The sequence below is a fragment of the Brassica oleracea genome, chromosome C9 (assembly GCF_000695525.1).
Source record: "Brassica oleracea var. oleracea cultivar TO1000 chromosome C9, BOL, whole genome shotgun sequence".
NCBI classification, from domain to species: Eukaryota; Viridiplantae; Streptophyta; class Magnoliopsida; order Brassicales; family Brassicaceae; genus Brassica; species Brassica oleracea.
In genome coordinates this window covers 49654203-49672667 of record NC_027756.1, presented here as the reverse complement: position 1 = coordinate 49672667, position 18465 = coordinate 49654203, and the positions used below count along the sequence as shown (strand labels likewise).

Below are 18465 nucleotides of genomic sequence, written 5' to 3'. Positions count from 1 at the left end.
TCCTAAAATTTTGTGTACAATTTTTAGTTGGTCATGAAAGTTGTGTATAAATTAGTAGTAACTTTTCTATATTAACTGAAACCAGATTGCGTTATGTTGATTGCTTATATGAGTTTCTCATATTTTTTTTATTGCATAAATTACGGTCGTAAAATTAGTAAAAAGAACCAAATAAATATAGGAAACCAATATTGTTGGATTTAATATTAAAAGACACCATCAAACCTCTCATTTATTTAAATTTTAGGGTTGATTCTCCATTTATTTACTTGAAATATGTTTATTATATATTCCTTCCGTTTCAAAATAATGTATTATAGAGTTTTCACACTTATTAAGAAAACACGTAAAATTTTGAAAATAAATTCATTGTTTTCCGTGAATTCAAAATAACTATTTCTTATGATTTTTAACCAGTCAAAGTTCAGTAAATACAATTAATATCTTTGAAATTTACAATTGCCCTTATTACATACATTGAAAAGGTAAAATATTTATTTTTTTAAAAAAAAAAATTCTAAAATATTGATCATTCTGAAACGGAGGGAGTATATGTTTAGATAAATGATATATGTTTATACAATATTGTCCTAAACATAGAATTAGTTAAAAAAAAGAAAATATTGTCATGAATAAGAATCTTAGATGAGAAGATGAGAATAAGTCAAAGGCTTTGATAACATTATCTTCATGCACATCCGAGAAATATAGCTACGTCTAGGATATTAAAAAATGGTATAATGTTCTTTTTATATGAATATGCGTACAAAGGAAAAAAAAACTGCAAACACATATATATAAGAACTAAAAATCCCTAGATATCAAACATTTAATGTGAAAACATATAGTATAATCACTATGTAATTTTAGTGTTCAATGACATTACATGTAATTTATCTAGTCAATAGATGTCTTTTTAAAAAAAGAGTGTGAGGAGAACTCTCATATGATGACAAATAAACAATGACAATTGTGTTAATCACACATGAAAATAAGTTTAATAAATAAAAATATTCCTCAAATAATAAAAAGGGGATATGATTTATAATTTTAACTTTAGGTATTAAATTAATATAAGTATAATTATAAATAATATTATATATATACTTATATGTTTGGATATGTTTGGATACTAATTTGGCTCTCGGTACGGATAGGATTTAGTTTCGGTTTTTCGGGTTTTGAAAAAGAACTCTTTCAGGCAAGATCTGACCGGGTTCGGTACCGTAATTTTGAGTCGGTTCCAGATCAATACTTCGGGTATGGGTATTATGCCCAGCTAATTGAGAAATAGTCACTTTGGATCGTTAACACCCAATCTGCACTTCAAAACATTGTCTAGACAAAATTTGTTGCGTCTTAGGACTTAGAAAAACTCCTTTACTTAGGTAGGCGTTTCTCATAGAGGAGGTCCACTTTGATACGATTCGCTCCTCAAAAGAGAAAAATGATTACAATAATCATGAATTCATGATGAAGAACTTGATGAATCTACCGGTAATTGAAGGATTACTGAACTTTAACGAAAAAGAGGAATACGATATTGTGTAGCTGTGTGCACACCTGTTCTAGTAAAAAAGTTGGTGAACCCACCAATAATTTTTACCAGGCAAGTCAAAAATACTTCCACATAAAAATGGGTTATGAAACTGTTGTTGAAAGATGAACTCTTTAAAGTGTCCCTCCAAGGGACCACAAACAGCCACCCACTGCTTCAACTGAAAGAAGCACATAGATAACCCACCTTTTTTCTCTCAAACAAAATCCTTATTTTGTGTATTTGAACGATAATTAATTACACATTAATAAGTAAATCAAATCACACATAAAAAAAACACACAAACAAAAAAAAAACAGAGGAAACAGAGAAGGTAAAGGGAAGAGAATCTGAACCCTAAGGATTGTTATCAGTTGGAGGAAAACGTGGGAGATAAGGTATCCAAGTTGTAGGATCTCTCCAATCAAACGCCGGCAATGCTGGATTAGGGTTTCCTAAAGGAAGAAAAGGGAAAGGGAAAGACGGAAGCGGAGGCAGAGTAGGCAACGGTGGCAGAGTTGAGTACGGCCAAGGGAACCAGTACGGTGTCATGTAAGGCCAGAAGAGCTTCGAATCTCTCAACTTCTTCTCCATCTTCTCATCCTCCTCTCGCTGGCGACGTCTCTTTTCACAGAGTGTGGTGTTTTTGTGAGAAGGTTTGTAGCTGAGTGCGCTTAAGCTGTAGATACAGACACGATCTTGCTTTGACTTGATGGATACTTCGTTGGCTGCTGTCTGAAAAACGGGGATGTTGCAGCCGACGTTGTTGTCGGATGAGGGTTTGAGTAGCTTGGCGCTGCACTGAGACGCTATGGCGATTCCGTCGACGCAATCGATCCCGTCGACGTGAGGGATCTCGAGCTTGTAAACGCCGTTTGTGTTTGTTGTTCTGTTTACTGATATGTTCACTTCCTCTGTTGTTTTTGGTGAACTCGCTTTGAATCTACAGCTCACATGAACTTCCACTCCTGAGAGAGACAGAGAGAGAGATAGACTGGTTTTAACGGTCGGAATTAAACCGAAACTGTACCAAGAAAACCAATTCAAGATCGGATCAAAGAGGAAATTAAACCGAAACATATTTAAAATTGGCAACCCGAATTTTATATAACCGGATTGAGAAATTCTAAATAGGGACAATTCATGTAATGGCACAATCATGAGAAATTGTTGATAGAAACCGACTCAAAAATACAAAATTGCATAAAGAGCACCAAGTAAAATGGTTATGGAATGAAAACTAGATTGGCCAATCTAAAGTTTTTTTTTTTCCCAATCCAAAGTTACCAGATATAAGTTCATGTAATGTTAAGCAAAGATCTCTGACCTTGTAAGAAATAACTTTGTTTTGAGAAAGTATTGATTGAACAAGTGTCACAGTAGACAACTCCGACGACTGTGATGCGAGAAGGGTCCGAGCTTCCTTCCGGTGGAGACCGGCCATGACCACGACCACGGCCAAAAGCTTGATGTGTCAAGCTAGAAGATAGAAGGAGAAGACAGAGAAGAGGAAGATGCATTGTGGCTAATCTCTTTTCACTGTCTCCCTATTGTCCTTGATGATAATGTATGCAAGTGTGTGTGTGTGTGATTGCAATATATTCAGTCCGTGATCTATAATTTTTTGATACCAACCACTGTTTAACTAAAATTCTTGTTTCTTTCCACTACCAAACAAAGACATGTGAAGAGAGGCCTTTTTGGCTCATTCTGGTGTTACAATGTGAAAGCACTCATGAAGAAGAGATTTATTTTGTGTCCTTTGCCTAAAAAACTCCCAAGAGTTTGTTATTCTTTTTACTTATACAGATCTAAACCAAAAGATTAAGATCCAAAACGTCAATTATTTCTTTACATGTGGTTTGTTTTCTGTACTTCTTTCAAATAAAGCCAGCTATCAATAATACATCCTTGTCTTCATTGATAAAAGGGTTGTATTGCTTTCTTGTGATCCAAGTTAGCAAATCATGCATTAGGTTACTGAGACCACCTCCATCGGTAGGCTGAGGAGGAGGTTCTAAAATAATAAAGAGAAAAAATTAAATCAAAAATAGTGTTATTAAGCCGAACCGGTCCTTAATTAGATGAGTTTGAGATTGGTAAAAACCCCAGACGTGGCAGAAGGGTATTGGTTAGTTCATTTTATACGAAAGGGAAAAAAGTCGTGTCTTTCTCTTTCTCTTTCGTAGTCGGTTGGTCTTTGGTCGGAGTTAAGAAAGCGTCGAGCTTTGGTCGGAGTAAAGGCGGCGACTTTGTTAATGGATGAGGAGAAGCATGAGACAGTAACCGAGAAGAAGAAACCGAGAGTTCTAGTGGCCGGAGGCGGAATCGGAGGTCTGGTGTTGCTGAAGAAGTTATGGAAGCTGGATGTATCACCGGTGATCGGATTAACGGCCTCGTCGACGGTGTCTGTGGTACTTGGTGGTGTTCAGGAAGCAGAGGGAGCGGCGATGCTTTACTCTGGCAATCGGAATTGAGACTACATGCCGGCGGAGAGTATTCGATCGCGGTGCTGCAAGTCTCCTCCGCTACTTACGTCGGATTCTACGACGGCCATGGCGGACCCGAAGCTTCTAACGTTGAGACCACACGCCGGCGGAGAGTATTCGATCGCGGTGCTGCAACGTTATCTACTGATCATAACGTTGCTGTTGAGGAAGTGAGAAAGGAGGTTAAGGTTATCTTCGATGCTTACCTCAAACGTAAGTTAGCTTGAATCTTTGACTTAAACTTAATCATGATCAGTTTCTCCAGCTTCTTGCTTTTCTTAGTCATGTCTTAAGTTTAAAGATAATCATTGAGTCATGGGTTCATTGAAGAAGGAAGGAGAGATGGAGCAGATGGGAGACGAGTTTATGGAGGCGATACTGTATGTCAATGGCGTTCGCAAAGTGTTACCTGATGGCCTGGCTCATATGACACTTCTTGAATACCTCCGAGGTGGGTATATTACATGATCACTTTACTCTTGTATTTGGTTTCTGATAAAGTTCTAGTGTTTGGGAATGATTAAAAGTACTCAACAAGTTCATTTTTCAAATCAACTTTAGAGATGTCTCTTAGTTTTAAAGATGAATTGTATGCATCTCAGTAAGACTATATAAAGTTTTTTTTTATAACTTGCTAAAGAATTTCTTGTTTCCTTTAGGTTTAGGACTGACCGGGACAAAGCTGGGGTGCGGTGAAGGTGGTTGTGGGGCTTGCACGGTGATGGTCTCTAATTATGACAGAACATCAAACAAATGCGTGTGCGTCTCTCTCGCTCTGTATCTTAGTTCTTGCTTGCCTTAGTTTTAGATTCTTGTTGATAACTTTGAATTGCAGGGCACTATGCTGTTAACGCTTGTTTAGCACCTCTCTATTCCGTAGAAGGAATGCATGTAATATCCATTGAGGGAGTTGGTCATCGCAAACATGGCTTGCACCCACTCCAGGTAATGTTCTTTTTTTTGTTCTAGTTTCAAGAGAATCTATGTCCACTAGCCCTGAGACGGTTTAAGAAGGAATTGAGACCAGACGCCGGCGGAGACTTCCTGTCTCTGTCTCTGGAACTTTGTTGTCGAAACAAAACATTGTGCTTGATTATTAGTGTTTGTGAAACATAGGCCATGTTCGTTTGAATGTTGCAGCACCTACGATCAAAATGTTGTTTGATTGACTTTTGCTTATCTCTGTTTCCGAAACATTTAAATTTGATAATTGAACTTCTAAAAGAAAAAAATTAGTTTTTAAGAACCTCAAAGGAGTTCTCTTATTGGACCTTCACAAAACTAATTATATTAACAAGGGTTCTTAACTTCATAAAATACACACTTAATAATTAAACTAATGGTTAGAAGATTCTAACCAATTGGACATGCTCTGATAAAGCTAGGTTTGCATACATATTTTGCTTCTACTAACGTCTGAAGCTTGTGGGTTGTATGGCGTCAATAAAGCCAAGTTTGTATAACATCAATAAAAAAATCGTTATATATAATTGCTATAAAGAAACTTCTATAACACATCTTCAAATTAGTATTACCACAAGATCAACTTATCACGAATCAAATCATCTTTTAAACACACACAAATATTCAAATGTATTTTGAAGACAGTTTCGTGTCTTAACACCTGCAACTCAAGTTAAATAACTCTCAAATATTTTAACAGAGAATTCTTAAGTACTCTTTTTATTGAGTTCTAAACAAGTTTCAGTCACAACCTGTTAGGACAGGAAGTTGAAACATAACAACATATAAAAGAAAAAAGAAAGCAAAAAAAAAATCATGGTAGTCTCAGATCGAGAATGATTCTATTAACATGAACATAAGGAAAAATAATCATAGAAGGATGGATGAAAAACAAGAGTAAGAAGCAGAAGTAACCATAAGTTTGTCATATTTTCATTGTTTTCAAGTCCTCTTCCTTCCCATAGAAGCTGGATTCCCATCAAACAAGTCATCAATAACAGACTCGATATCTTCAGGCTGATACTTAACATACTTATCCGTATGCCTCCCGGAATCAATATGCTGCTTATACCTCCCAAAGAAAGACCTATAAGCCGGAATCACCAACGCCGCGATCGAAACCCTTAGCTCCGATTGCATCTGTTCATCACTCACAATCCACGTACTCTGCGTCTTGTGAATCTCATCGAACATGTTATTAAAAATCTTGAACCTCTCTTTCAAAGCCGTCTTCGATATTTTCCCGTTCACCTGCAACCCTTCTTGATTCATACATTGCAATACCTTCCCCCAAGTCTCTCTCTGGTAGCTCTTATGGTACTGTCTAAGCTCAGTCGATCTTTTCCTCGTCCACGCTTGTCCCATCAAGTCTCTTATCTCCGTAGAGCCTTTGATCTTTTGAAGAATGTATCTCCCGTTGTTCATTAGGAAGATAGATCGTAGCGATGGGTCTCTGTACAGTCCGGACTTAACTTCTAGGTTCGCGTCGAGTAGTTCCATCACTCTGATCATCTGTCTAGCGAAAGCTGACGTTTTGTACTCCTCGTCGTCTTCTCGTTGGTTTCTTTCTGGTTCGGGTTCTGTTTCGTCTGTCTCAGCCTTCTCGTAGTGTTGGAACACTTGGTCTAGCGTGTCTTTGTACTCGCATGCGTACTTGAGGTAGTTCATCGTGTAACGTGTTAGTGGATGAACGGCTCCGCTTGGAACAGGTGTTCTTCCTATATCGGTTTTGATCGAGTTCTCTAGCTCTCCGAATATAGTCACTGCCGCTTCTCCTAGCCTCGTCTGAGAAAGTTTAATCTCTTGGATCAGATCTGAATCAGATTCTTCAACGGCTGGGATCAACTCTCGTAGCGTTTCGTACATGTCAAGGAACTTGAAAAACTTCTCCGAAGAGCGTTTCGTGAGGACCACGGCACCTGAGAAATCTAGGAACCGGATTGTTACTGCGGAGATTAAACCGGTGAAGAGGCGTTTGCGGATCGGGGCGTGGTCTTGTTCCGGGAAGACGGTGCTGCAGAGAGAAATCTCTCCGGGGAAAAACACGGAGGAGCAGCGGCGGACGATTGAGATCCACGAAGCGATTTCTCCTTGGAGAGACTCCCAGGGGATTCTCTGCACGTCTTCCACGTTGATCCCGTCGAATCCGATCTCGCTCAGCTCCTCCTTGAACGCGTGGCGTCTCGACGTTTCGTACGACATGCAGCACTCAGTTTCGTAGCCGGCGGAGATCATGGCTCCGGCGATTTTCTTCAGCGTGGCTATCGATTCCGGTGGGAAAGTTTCTTTCGGTTCATTTTCATGTAAACCGGTTTGGTCCGGTTCATGCGTTGAATTGGAAGAATGATCGTGATTGTAACCGTCACCGTTCTTCTTCTTATTTTCTCGGGAGCGATCGAGAAGATGGCGGAACTCTTCGTCGAGAAGAGATACGGCACGGTGTTGAACCGAACTCGCCCGGTTTAACCACGAAGAAACCGGGGTTGAATCTAGATTAAGCTCTCTCAGTCTGATAACCGAAATCGAAATACGGTTAACGGCGTCTATGAATGCAGAGTCCTCTGATTCGTCCCGCCCAAGGCCTGAGGATTCCATCTTCGACACCAACGAATCGACCGTCTCCGGGAATGGCTCCACGGCTGGAGGAATCTCTTGTAACGGATCGGTGGAGGAGGAAAGTGATTGGATGAAATCGTCCACAGCTTCCATCACCTGGGGAAGGCTGAGCTGGGAAGATTCCGATTCCGGCGTTGTCGCCGTCTCCGTCTGGTCGTTGTTATGTGATTGGTGTTCCGATTCATCGGGATGATTTGTGTTCTCGAGATCGTCGGATTTGTGAGGAATAGTTTCCGATGATTCTGTTGCGTGATCTCCAGGTTTCTCCATTTCGCCGGGAAAAATTTAAACCCTATCTAACTGAATTTTTTTCTTTTTTTCTGTTATTATTTTTTTTGTCTTTTTGGGGGAAATTAAGAGGGAGGAAAATGGGAAGAGTGTGAGGATTAGCCTTTCTTAATCCATTATTAGAGTTTTTTTTTATTCTCTTCAATGATACTAATTATGATTTTTCCTCTGTGTTTTAATTTTATCTTCTTCTTTTTTTGGGTATATTTATTCTACCATTTTTCTGAGGTCCTTTTGTGGGTATCCATTGTATGTTGACCAGAGGTTGAAAGGTTATGCGTCTCACGATCTCTTTCTCGTTTATTTTTCATGTTTGTACTTAAATAATTGTATAAATCAGACTCAACCTGATTAAACTAAACATGATGATTAATGTTGGAAAAAAAAAGGTTCGCAAATTTAGTGTACATTTGGGCCTTGTCTTCACTGATTAACATATAGCAATTCAGGGCCTTACTCCTGGAATACTCCTGGACAGCCTTTTTTTCTTTTTGTTCAACATTCCTGGAAAGCCTAAAACAAGAAAATGAGGCATTTGTTCTGCAATTTAGCCAATATTTAAGAACTTCCAACTAGACATGTCAGTTAGGGTCGAAGTCCGCAGCCCGAGCCCTATTAACCCTAAAAATTACCGGGTTTGGGCTTAATTTTATAAGTCAAAAAAATTGGGTCTTTCGGGCTAAGCCCATTTGGACTTTGGGTATTTTGGGTCTAAGCCCTTTTGGGCTAGGACCGGCCCGAAAGTCCGAAATTTTATAATTTAGCTTAAATGTTATCGTTCTTGCTATCAAAACCATTATTTGTATTGATATATTATTTTAATATTTTTATCCAAACTCTAATAAAGCAAATATTAAAGTTGTTAATGCACTTTATTGTTTGATTAGTACAAGTGTCACATTTTAAATTTTGCAAATGTATCTTCATTTTTTATGTACAACATGTTTTTTTTTAATTTCAAAATACAAAATATGAAACGTTTGACCATGTTTATCATAAATTTTGTTCTTTTATATTTGGTTTTAATTTATATTTGATTATTCAAATTTTATTAAATTTGGTTTGTTTATAATATTTTTTTAAAGCATACAAAATAGTAAAACATTTTTGATAATGAAGAAAAGTTTAAATTCACTTTATATTTTAAAACAAAAAAATGAAACTTTATTTTTTTATGAAAGTTCACATGTATTATTTTTCGAAAACGATGGAAGTGACAATGACAAATTATTTTTCGAAAAGCCCAAAAAAGCCCAAAAAGCCCTGTAGCCCTATAAGGGTCGGGCCGGACTTTTAATTCTAGACCCAAAATATTTTCGGGCCGGGCCAGACCGGGCTCAAATATTTACGGGCTTAGCAGGTTTGGACCGGGCCGAGCCGGGCCAGCCCGAATTGACACCCCTACTTCCAACTCCGCCAATTGCCAGGTGTACTCAAACACTTTATGTAGGCATGGGCATTCGGGGTCCCATTCGGGGTCATAATCGGGTTTCGGTTTTGTCCAATCGGATCTCGGTTTTTCGGGTTTATCAAAATGTTGCAGGCTGGGATCCAGACTACTCAATGGCTTGGCTGAGGTTCAAGAGATCGGACTGGACAGGACGGACGGATGGCCACAGGAGCGGCTAAACGAATGCGATGAGGGGAGGATCGGCCGGTTTGTACCTGAAACAAAAGGGAATGATTTTTATGAGTTTTTATGGATTAAAAATGAAGAACAGAGAGTATGTTAACTGAGAAATAAAGAACAGAAACAAATATGATTTTTTATGGATTTTAATTTTAACGGCCGATCTGAAACAATAGATGCAATGGAACAAAAACAAGAGAAGGATAGAGACGGCTGATGAATTCAAGTTGTTGGACGTGTGTCTCTCTCAACAAGAACAGGGGATGGTTTGAAGGGTATATATGGATCCGGTTCTTGTTGGACGTATGTCTCTCTCAAGATCGGACAGGGGATGAACTGGATCGAAGGACTCCACAAAGAACAATGGATCGGTTCTTTGATATGTCAGGCGGCTGCTCTCAATGGTTTCACACAACTGAAAGACTTAGGGTTTCTTTGCTAAGGCAAAACAATATCATAAAAAGACTTGGCCGAAAATTTGGCAAATACAAGGGTTTAAATAGTTGTTCCTTAATGGACTCTAAAGATAAAAAAGCCTAGACAAATGGCCAAAGTCTTAACCGAAATAAATTAAAGAAAAACAATAGACCGGTCGCGGTTTGAGATGTCCGGATCATAACTCATAGTATGCTTGCATGTTGCCTCGTTAAAACCTTTCAGAAAAATCCAGTGGGAGAAAACCCGATAAGGAAAAAGAGTACAACAGCATACTACTCCTTCTGATGGCGGCTATATCTCTGAACCGGAAGCAAGTTGGTTGGATGGATTGAGGATGAAGGTGGAAATGGTCAGGCCGGCTTCATTCTGGTCAATGGAGGAGAACTGGCTTGAATGAAAGGAGTCTGGAACCTCTAATGGTTCGCTGGTGTCTTCAAGCTTCAAGTCGGCCAACTCCTGGATCAATAGTTGCTTGAATCCGGTTTGTTCCTGTGCAAGCAGCTCCTGGACAGCTTTGGCAAATCCAGCTCTTATAACCCTTGAACCGGACCTTGTGGTAGGACCTTTGCGGATGATGGGAACCTCAGTTGTGGGTACTGCAACACAAACTCAACCCCTTTCGGATTATATGAAAGTTCGGTTCGGGACCGGTTCGGGTTCTATCAGGTTCGGATCGGGATCAGTAAATCTTCAAAGAACCGGTACAATCCAGTGTACTTTCAAGTTCAGGTCTCAATCGGTTCTTCAGTTGTAAAATAGTTGACTTATACCTATTTTGTAACCAAAACATAAGTAAAATCGGTTCTTCGGTTTTAAAGTAATTGATTGGTACATATTTCGTAACCAAAACATAAGTAAAATCGGTTCTTCGGTTTTAAAGTAATTGATTGGTACATATTTCGTAACCAAAACATAAGTAAAATCGATTTAAAAATAAGAAAAAAACATCAAACGTGATCATTCAAAATCAAATGAAAGGTAAACATAGTTATTAATAGAAAGAAAACCAAATAAATGAAAGCATAAAACGAAAAACCAAGTTCTCATGAAATTAAAAAAAATTATTCAATGAAAACAAATCAAAATCTAAAATTTTCAAACCTCAACCGCCACTTTCAACCATCAACCTTCATGTAATAGATAATTATTTAGATGTTTAATAATATTTTAGTGTATTTTGGATACATATTATGAATTGAGATCATGTTTGGTACAAGTTATTTTGAATGTTTCGGGTTCTATCGTATATCCATTTAAGTTCGGGTTTGGTTCAGATAATATTCATAACCCGAAATACCATAAAACAAGATCCGTTCGGTATTTATGTCGGATTCGGATCGATTCGAATTTTTTTTTATCGGATCGGATTCGCTTCGGATTTTCGGGTTCGGTTTATTTGCCCAGCCCTAACTCTATGAGGCTTAAAAAGGCCATACTTATCATCGATAACTTTTGTATTGCCAAAGGTAACAAAAAGACACCTAATCCATAACTAGTTAGTTCTTATGCAATGGTTGTAAACTTTTGCAATTTGGGCATTTGAGGACAATCGTGCATATAAATTTAAGCCAGATTAATTGTGCATTTGGTATTTGACGGACATGAGACGGTCATTGATTGCGACAGAGGATCACAGATCAACAAACATCAATTCAGTCATAGACGTATCGTGTGACGCCAAGTTTTAATATCGCAGCTAAAAGGTTGTTATCCTGCTCTTTTTATCACTTTGGTTAAGAAGAAACAATTCCGAGAGTGAAAGCAATATTCCAATTGACCCCCATCCATTAAAGCAATATTTAAATATACTTTGTTGGACTAAAAAAAAAGAAAGTTTAATTTGATTGAATAATAAACAAAAGGAGAAGGGGTTTGCTTGCTAAAATGGAAGATAATCGCCGTCAACGAGAAAAAAAAAAAAAATGAGCAAGGAGGAGGATTTTACTGTGTTCAGACAACGCGTCAATGTTAATTTTATTACAAATGGTAAAACAGTGTGTGGACACTCGTGGACGAGACAAAAACAAGCTGCTTCATCTCTCTCTTTAAACACACATTCGTTTTTTTTTTTTTTTAATTTTACAGTTCGAATCTGAACAAAAAAAGTCGATACTTTGGAATCTCAATTCCCCTCCTTTCTTTCCGGGTACAGCTAAAGTTTCTCGATTTTTTCGGTTTCATTCTCCTGTTCATTGATTTCTCTCAATAGGATTCAAAAGGGTATTTTTTTTGCAAGTTTTTGATTACTATTCCTTTTCCTGAATTGAGTGGAGGAGGGAGATGGGTTGTTTCTCGTGTTTCGATTCGAGTGACGATGAGAAGCTGAATCCAGTGGACGAATCCAAGTCTCAGAAACAATCACAACCGACACTATCCAATAACAACATCTCTGGACTACCTTCAGGTCTTTTTTCATTAAATCTCTTACGGTTACATATGCTCCCAAGATCTGTTCATCTGTTCCTGTTTAGGCTAACGTCACTTGATCTCATCACCTGTGTATTATTATAACAACTTGGCCAGAGATGAAGGAGAGTAATGATGCTTTGCTTCAGTTTCACTTAGTTTTGATCTGATATTGATTAGTCCTCAGTGAAAATTTTATGCCTTGGCAATGAATAGGATTAAAGATCATATGATTTGTTTACTTGTGGTGGTTTTTGTTCTTGGGATTAGTAGGTTTGATGTGGTGTTGGTGATGTTGCAGGTGGGGAGAAGCTTGGCTCAAAGAGCAATGGAGGATCAAGAAGGGAGCTGCTTCTTCCGAGGGATGGGCTTAGTCAAATTTCTGCTCATACATTTTCTTTCCACGAGGTCGCTGCTGCAACTATGAACTTTCATCCCGACACTTTCTTAGGCGAAGGTGGTTTCGGACGTGTCTACAAAGGAAGGCTTGACAGCACCGGTCAGGTAGCTATACTTGAGTGTGAAAAGATGTCTGGATTGTTATATATGTTGTTATGAATCTTGCATACTTGGTCAAAAGTTGTATATTTATGTTTAGTGTTACTAATCATTTGGTTAGGTTGATGAGTTTGCATACATTAATCGTATTGTACCCCTGATTCATCTTTGGCAGGTTGTTGCTGTTAAGCAACTGGACAGGAATGGTCTACAAGGTAACAGAGAGTTTCTGGTAGAGGTTCTCATGCTCAGCCTTCTTCATCATCCCAACTTAGTCAACCTTATTGGCTATTGTGCTGATGGTGATCAAAGACTCTTGGTTTACGAGTTTATGCCCTTAGGCTCATTAGAAGATCACCTCCACGGTAAATCTCCAGAAATTATTTTTGATCTTAGTCAAATATCAACTTAATGACTCCTCATGATCCCAGTCAATGTCAACTCTATATTTAGCTGATTTTTTTCATTCATTAGTTTATTTATAATTACCTTTAAATTATACATGTAGACTCAAGTTGTGAAGTAGTAGTTGCTGGTCTTTTGGCAGCCTCTAACAAATAAACTTAATTATATTTTAACCTTTCGATTTTTTTGTCCTCTACCCCAGACCTTCCACCGGATAAGGAAGCCTTAGATTGGAACATGAGAATGAAGATAGCCGCTGGTGCGGCCAAAGGTCTGGAGTTTCTACACGACAAGGCAAACCCTCCGGTTATCTATAGAGATTTCAAGTCATCAAACATATTACTGGACGAAGGTTTCCACCCAAAGCTTTCTGATTTTGGACTTGCTAAACTCGGACCAACAGGAGACAAATCTCATGTCTCCACCAGAGTCATGGGCACTTACGGATACTGTGCTCCCGAGTACGCGATGACCGGACAGTTAACAGTCAAATCAGATGTCTACAGCTTTGGTGTGGTTTTCCTCGAGCTCATCACTGGTCGAAAGGCGATAGATACTGACATGCCTCATGGAGAGCAGAATCTAGTGGCATGGGTAAATAATAGTTTTTACTTATTCAGTTTCTCATTTGCTTATGTAACAAGTTTTGAGACTTTTTTTTTGTTTGGTTTTGATACAACAGGCTCGTCCGTTGTTCAATGATAGGAGGAAGTTTATAAAACTGGCTGATCCTAGGTTAAAAGGGAGGTTTCCAACTCGTGCATTGTACCAAGCATTAGCTGTGGCTTCGATGTGTATCCAAGAGCAGGCGGCTACGCGTCCGCTTATAGCAGATGTGGTGACTGCGCTCTCGTATCTTGCGAACCAAGCTTATGATCCAAACAAGGATGATAGTAAGAGAAACAGAGATGAAAAGGGAGGGAGGTTAATAACAAGGAATGATGAAGGAGGTGGGTCTGGAAGTAAATTTGATTTAGAGGGTTCGGAGAAGGAAGATTCTCCGAGAGAGACGACTCGGATCTTGAACAGAGACATTAACAGGGAGCGTGCGGTTGCAGAGGCTAAAATGTGGGGAGAGAGTTTGAGGGAGAAACGAAGACAGAGTGAGCAAGGGACTTCAGAGAGCAACAGTACCGGTTAGAACCGGTTTGGGTCTGTCCTGACCCCTTTTTGTTTCTTATATTTACTCATTTATTCTGAAAACATAGAAGAAAAAAAAGGAGGACATTGTGACAAAGAGTTGATGTACATTATATATGTGATGTTACAATATTGGCCAAACTGGGACTCTTTTTTTTTTTTAATAAACCAAACTCTAATTGACGATTCTGGTGAGTTTGATGATGATGTTCATGTAAGTTTCTGTTAGTTTTTTCTTATTCTTGATTTTTGACAGATTGTCTTGTGATGTGTCACACGTGGCGGGTTTTGACATTTGATCGATGATTGAATTGCAAAGATCCAAGAATCAAGATTAGTGTGTTTCTATAGACTCTCTTCTTCTGTGGTCTGGGCAATGTCCACACTAGCGTAGTTTCGGACAACGTGGGTCACATGCCCTCGCAATCTGACAATTATTTTATGGATAGTTATCGTGATTGTAAGAGTATGGTTGGTCTTATCAAGTTTCTGTCGGGGACATTTTTTAACTTTTTGACAGTGAACCACTCTCTTGAAATAGATTTCTTGTGTTCCACATTGTGTTTTTTTTTTCTATGAATCTATGATCTCTAAATATTCGGAGGATCAATCCTTGACTCCAAAATTCTTGTGTTCAGATTCTTTAAGCAAGATCATAAATAAAGAAAAAAACAGTCAGCTAAGTATTAATTCTATGAAATTACTTAACATAATTTAATCATATAATACTATATTAGGTGTTCGTTACAACAAAGGAATTTTTTTTTTTTTTGAACATTATACAACAAAAGAATTTTGCATAGCGCCTCTATAATCCTACTTTTAAGTGAGAGTACGGAGACTGATCGTCACTTGTTGAGTTATTGATGATGTAATTCAGCTTGGCATTGTACAAAACGGTACATGAATTACATATTAGCTAGCAGACAACCTTTCTTGAAATACTGGAACGTAAAAATAAATATTAATATAAATAGTTAAACATTAGAGCTTCTTAAATCTTTTTGATTCTTTTCAAAATAGTTATACATAAAGTGATAAAACCAACTGAGGCTCATATTTAAACTTGAAATCATCTTAATATTTAGTTGGATTGTTTTATATCTATATATACTGAACTGAGCTTAGCTAATAAATATGCAGTTCATGTAAGAGCACTATACTGTAGTTTTTTTTCTTTCTGTAACACATAATAGCACTATAGTTATTATAACTTACAAAGATAATATATTCACTTTAGAAGATAAACTTTATAGCATAGAACTTAATGCAAGTACATTGATGATACTAAATAAGATAGGAAACAAAAATGGAACCAAACCACCGATCGATACAGTTTCTTCCTTCGGCCGGCCGAGAGCCAAGGCCCACGAGAAAGAGAAAGGGTGAGAGAGAAATATTTTGCTTCTTGTTGAAAATACATTTGACACATCAGACAGATTCATGACGAGCAGTTTCCACGTGGCACTTTCCGTCATCAGTTGCCGGCTCCTTCTCTTTAGTAACTTTGGATGGATCTTTATGTTGAACGGCGTCAGAGAATGGGTCCACTGGTTCAGTCACACAGACGTCAATTGGGTGCACTTCTGACACACTCAATGGACTCATCACGACAACACTCTTAAGTTGCTGTTCTGATGGATTCATCTTTTTCTCGGTATCTAATTTCTCCCCCGAGTTTCTGTAAATTCCGTACAAAACCATTTGTATCATACCTAGTATGAATCCCACCACGTTTGGAATCTACAAAATCAGTAAAAACAAATCTCGGTAACTTTTTTTACCTTTTATTTTACCAAAATATGAAAATATTGAAATATAGACGCTTACAGCTATGCATATGTCTTGAAGGAATAAGCCATAAGCAAACCACATAACGGCGCTTATGGTGAGGAAGAAAGAAAGCGTGAAGGGCATGAATTCCACACTCTTTGTCTTTATCACACGCGCCTTTTACAACCGGAAAAGGGTTTAAACATTACTTTAGCTCAAAATTTACTGAAGTCTATATGTGTATTTAATTAAGAAAACGTTTAGTTACCACGATCATTAGAGGGGCAGCGAAAACAGAAACGGAAATGGCAACGCAAATCCAGCCAAGGACAGAGACTTGGAGGCTAGGTCTTTTAACCGCGAAATGTGTAACCATTAGAATCAACGAAAAGAAAGCAACGTTTATCGTTAAGAACAATTTCATGGCCGCGATCTACAACGCATAAGAGAGAAAAAATTTAGAACCATCGTTTTAAAATTTTAAAGAGAAGATCGGGAAGATTAAGTAAGTTACCCTTTTGTCTTTGGTAGCGTAAGTGAAGAACATGGCGATGTAGATAGTCTCCACAACGCAGCCAAAGGAGTTGATGGTAATTAAGAGAAAAGCGTCTTGCTTAATCAATGCGTAACAGAGCCATAGCATGCAGCTAAATAGCGACACTTGGTACGGTAGAGACTGAAAACTTTCCGTAGATTTTTTCTTGTAAATTCTATAAAACGTTGGCCTGCAAAATTTTCATAAATAGTTTTATTAGCTAATTAATCATCATCAAATAATTATTTTTATAGATGACCATTTAAATCCTCATTAAATAACAAAAAAAATCGTATGTACTTACACTGGAGCGAGGAATACGAGGAAGGATATTGCGTTTCCTGAAATTTCGTGAAAAAATAAACAATAACAAGTTTGTTGTAGAATTAAAAGGCATCTTTCTGCGGAGACACAAGTAAATGAATCAACCCGACATCTTTAACCAAACTCAACGAGGAATAAATCTGCATCAACCGCACTACACGTACATAGTGTCTGGACAACAATACGTGACGATTTCAATTTGCAAAGCTTTCGTACTGGTTTATTTTTTGGTAGTTTGGGATTCTAGTTTTTATAAATGAAGAAAATTCTAGAAACAAAGTGAGAAATATATTGCATGTAAATATTGGTAGGTGGGTCATCATGAACCTCCAATAATTTAAATCTCGTTTAGATACGGAGCTGGAACAATATGATTTGATTGTTGTTGCAAAATCTTTATTATATATAATATCGCCGTTCTTATAACTGATACAACTAGTTAAAAGTTAAAACATATATCAACAAGTTGAAAACATAAGTGAACGACAAGAGAACAGCTAGCTGAGGAACAACCTAGCTACGATTGAGCTTTGTGGATATATTAATAAAGCATTACCTAAGATGCCAAAGACGATAGCGAGCAAATGGTGATTGATCATGACGCCCATTTTCTGAAGATATCGAGAAAAGCTTTTCCCGTACAGAGACTTTCTAGAGGGTCTCAGTTTTTTTTTGAAAACCTAAAGCTTTCAATCTCTCTCGCTCTATTCTCTTTCTCTAAGATGCTTCTTTTTATTTCATGGAGGAAACTGATGAGCCTCAGGTGGTTTATATATAGCTCCAAAATAACCATTATAGTCAAAATGAGTTATGTGAAGTGTGTAACGTGTTGGTGTAATAAAAAACAAAACAAAAATAACAATCGAAAGGGGGGAAACGAACTCAGCCTGGTTGCATGACAAGTGGAGAAACTAGCAGGTAGCGTTGCATTTTTTCATTCACTAAACTCTACTTCTTGTTTTGCCCACTCGCATCTCCCACGAGCGTGGCTTACGTTACATTCCACAATTTCATTTTCTTTTCTTCACGCCTTCTTCTTAAACTAGCTTTCAAAAAGCAGATTAATACCATAGCAAGCTTCTACTTTATAGACTAGATGAATTACATGGTGACCAAAAGTCTACCCAACATATATTCTTTTCTTATTATTGTTTTCCTTCACAGGGCATATGGTTTGGACGATCCAAAATATCCCACCTATTTATTTGATGAACGCAATAAATATAGATTTAATATTTAGTCAATTTTTTTAATATTAAAATTAAGTTAAGAGTTTATGTTAAGAAACACCTAGTTTTAATCCTCCAAAGGTAATTTCTTAAGTTAAGAGTTCTTAAAAAAAAGTTTACAGACAACTAACTTCAACATATCAAAACAGCAGTGTCTGGAATATACATACAATACTACTTATGAAGCGTGGATA

General features: G+C 37.7%; 5 protein-coding genes across 9 annotated transcripts; 2 read left to right on the top strand and 3 right to left on the bottom strand.

Annotated features, from left to right (window-relative positions):
• Positions 1–1725: 1725 nt before the first annotated feature.
• LOC106313771 lies at positions 1726–3148 on the bottom strand. The gene is made up of 2 exons (XM_013751680.1): positions 2865–3148; positions 1726–2505 (listed from the first exon to the last, which is right to left on the bottom strand). Exons 1-2 carry the CDS (start codon positions 3055–3057, stop codon positions 1895–1897), a joined length of 804 nt encoding a protein of 267 aa, XP_013607134.1. The 5' UTR covers positions 3058–3148; the 3' UTR covers positions 1726–1894.
• A 437-nt stretch (positions 3149–3585) lies between these two features.
• Positions 3586–5300, top strand: LOC106316075 (xanthine dehydrogenase 2-like). 4 transcript variants are annotated; one of them, XM_013753939.1, is made up of 4 exons: positions 3586–4239; positions 4357–4477; positions 4686–4785; positions 4889–5300. In XM_013753939.1, exons 1-4 carry the CDS (start codon positions 4225–4227, stop codon positions 4929–4931), a joined length of 279 nt encoding a protein of 92 aa, XP_013609393.1. In that variant the 5' UTR covers positions 3586–4224; the 3' UTR covers positions 4932–5300. The 4 variants fall into 4 exon arrangements, with proteins under 4 accessions (XP_013609393.1, XP_013609395.1, XP_013609394.1 ...); XM_013753941.1 differs by having other exon boundaries at positions 3591–4239; positions 4862–5300; XM_013753940.1 differs by having other exon boundaries at positions 3591–4239; positions 4907–5299.
• A 540-nt stretch (positions 5301–5840) lies between these two features.
• Positions 5841–7971, bottom strand: LOC106316899 (exocyst complex component EXO70B1-like). Its single transcript, XM_013754763.1, has one exon. It carries the CDS (start codon positions 7873–7875, stop codon positions 5932–5934), a length of 1944 nt encoding a protein of 647 aa, XP_013610217.1. The 5' UTR covers positions 7876–7971; the 3' UTR covers positions 5841–5931.
• Positions 7972–12003: 4032 nt separating this feature from the next.
• On the top strand, positions 12004–14596 carry LOC106319452 (serine/threonine-protein kinase PBS1). Of its 2 annotated transcripts, XM_013757780.1 has the most exons (6): positions 12004–12107; positions 12198–12365; positions 12669–12871; positions 13041–13230; positions 13473–13864; positions 13953–14596. In XM_013757780.1, the coding sequence occupies exons 2-6, from the start codon at positions 12242–12244 to the stop codon at positions 14409–14411; spliced, it is 1368 nt and encodes a 455-aa protein (XP_013613234.1). In that variant the 5' UTR covers positions 12004–12107; positions 12198–12241; the 3' UTR covers positions 14412–14596. The 2 variants fall into 2 exon arrangements, with proteins under 2 accessions (XP_013613234.1, XP_013613233.1); XM_013757779.1 differs by having other exon boundaries at positions 12005–12365.
• Positions 14597–15621: 1025 nt separating this feature from the next.
• LOC106314005 (bidirectional sugar transporter SWEET15) lies at positions 15622–17793 on the bottom strand. Its single transcript, XM_013751953.1, has 6 exons — positions 17599–17793; positions 17023–17059; positions 16698–16908; positions 16452–16616; positions 16241–16360; positions 15622–16153 (listed from the first exon to the last, which is right to left on the bottom strand). The coding sequence occupies exons 1-6, from the start codon at positions 17648–17650 to the stop codon at positions 15842–15844; spliced, it is 897 nt and encodes a 298-aa protein (XP_013607407.1). The 5' UTR covers positions 17651–17793; the 3' UTR covers positions 15622–15841.
• Between the last annotated feature and the right edge of the window lie 672 nt (positions 17794–18465).

Bases quoted from the DNA above. Each gene is read 5' to 3' on its own strand.
- LOC106313771 (XM_013751680.1), bottom strand. From the start codon at position 3,057: ATGCATCTTCCTCTTCTCTGTCTTCTCCTTCTATCTTCTAGCTTGACA. The intron at 2,506-2,864 runs GTCAGAGATCTT...TGTCTCTCTCAG, and splicing joins ACAAAGTTATTTCTTACAAG to GAGTGGAAGTTCATGTGAGC.
- LOC106316075 (XM_013753938.1), top strand. The intron at 4,478-4,685 runs GTGGGTATATTA...TGTTTCCTTTAG, and splicing joins ACTTCTTGAATACCTCCGAG to GTTTAGGACTGACCGGGACA. The intron at 4,786-4,862 runs GTGCGTCTCTCT...TTGAATTGCAGG, and splicing joins AGAACATCAAACAAATGCGT to GCACTATGCTGTTAACGCTT.
- LOC106316899 (XM_013754763.1), bottom strand. From the start codon at position 7,875: ATGGAGAAACCTGGAGATCACGCAACAGAATCATCGGAAACTATTCCT.
- LOC106319452 (XM_013757780.1), top strand. From the start codon at position 12,242: ATGGGTTGTTTCTCGTGTTTCGATTCGAGTGACGATGAGAAGCTGAAT. The intron at 12,366-12,668 runs GTCTTTTTTCAT...GTGATGTTGCAG, and splicing joins CATCTCTGGACTACCTTCAG to GTGGGGAGAAGCTTGGCTCA. The intron at 13,231-13,472 runs GTAAATCTCCAG...CCTCTACCCCAG, and splicing joins ATTAGAAGATCACCTCCACG to ACCTTCCACCGGATAAGGAA.
- LOC106314005 (XM_013751953.1), bottom strand. From the start codon at position 17,650: ATGGGCGTCATGATCAATCACCATTTGCTCGCTATCGTCTTTGGCATC. The intron at 16,361-16,451 runs GTAACTAAACGT...CGGTTGTAAAAG, and splicing joins CTGCCCCTCTAATGATCGTG to GCGCGTGTGATAAAGACAAA. The intron at 16,154-16,240 runs GTAAGCGTCTAT...CTGATTTTGTAG, and splicing joins TTCAAGACATATGCATAGCT to ATTCCAAACGTGGTGGGATT.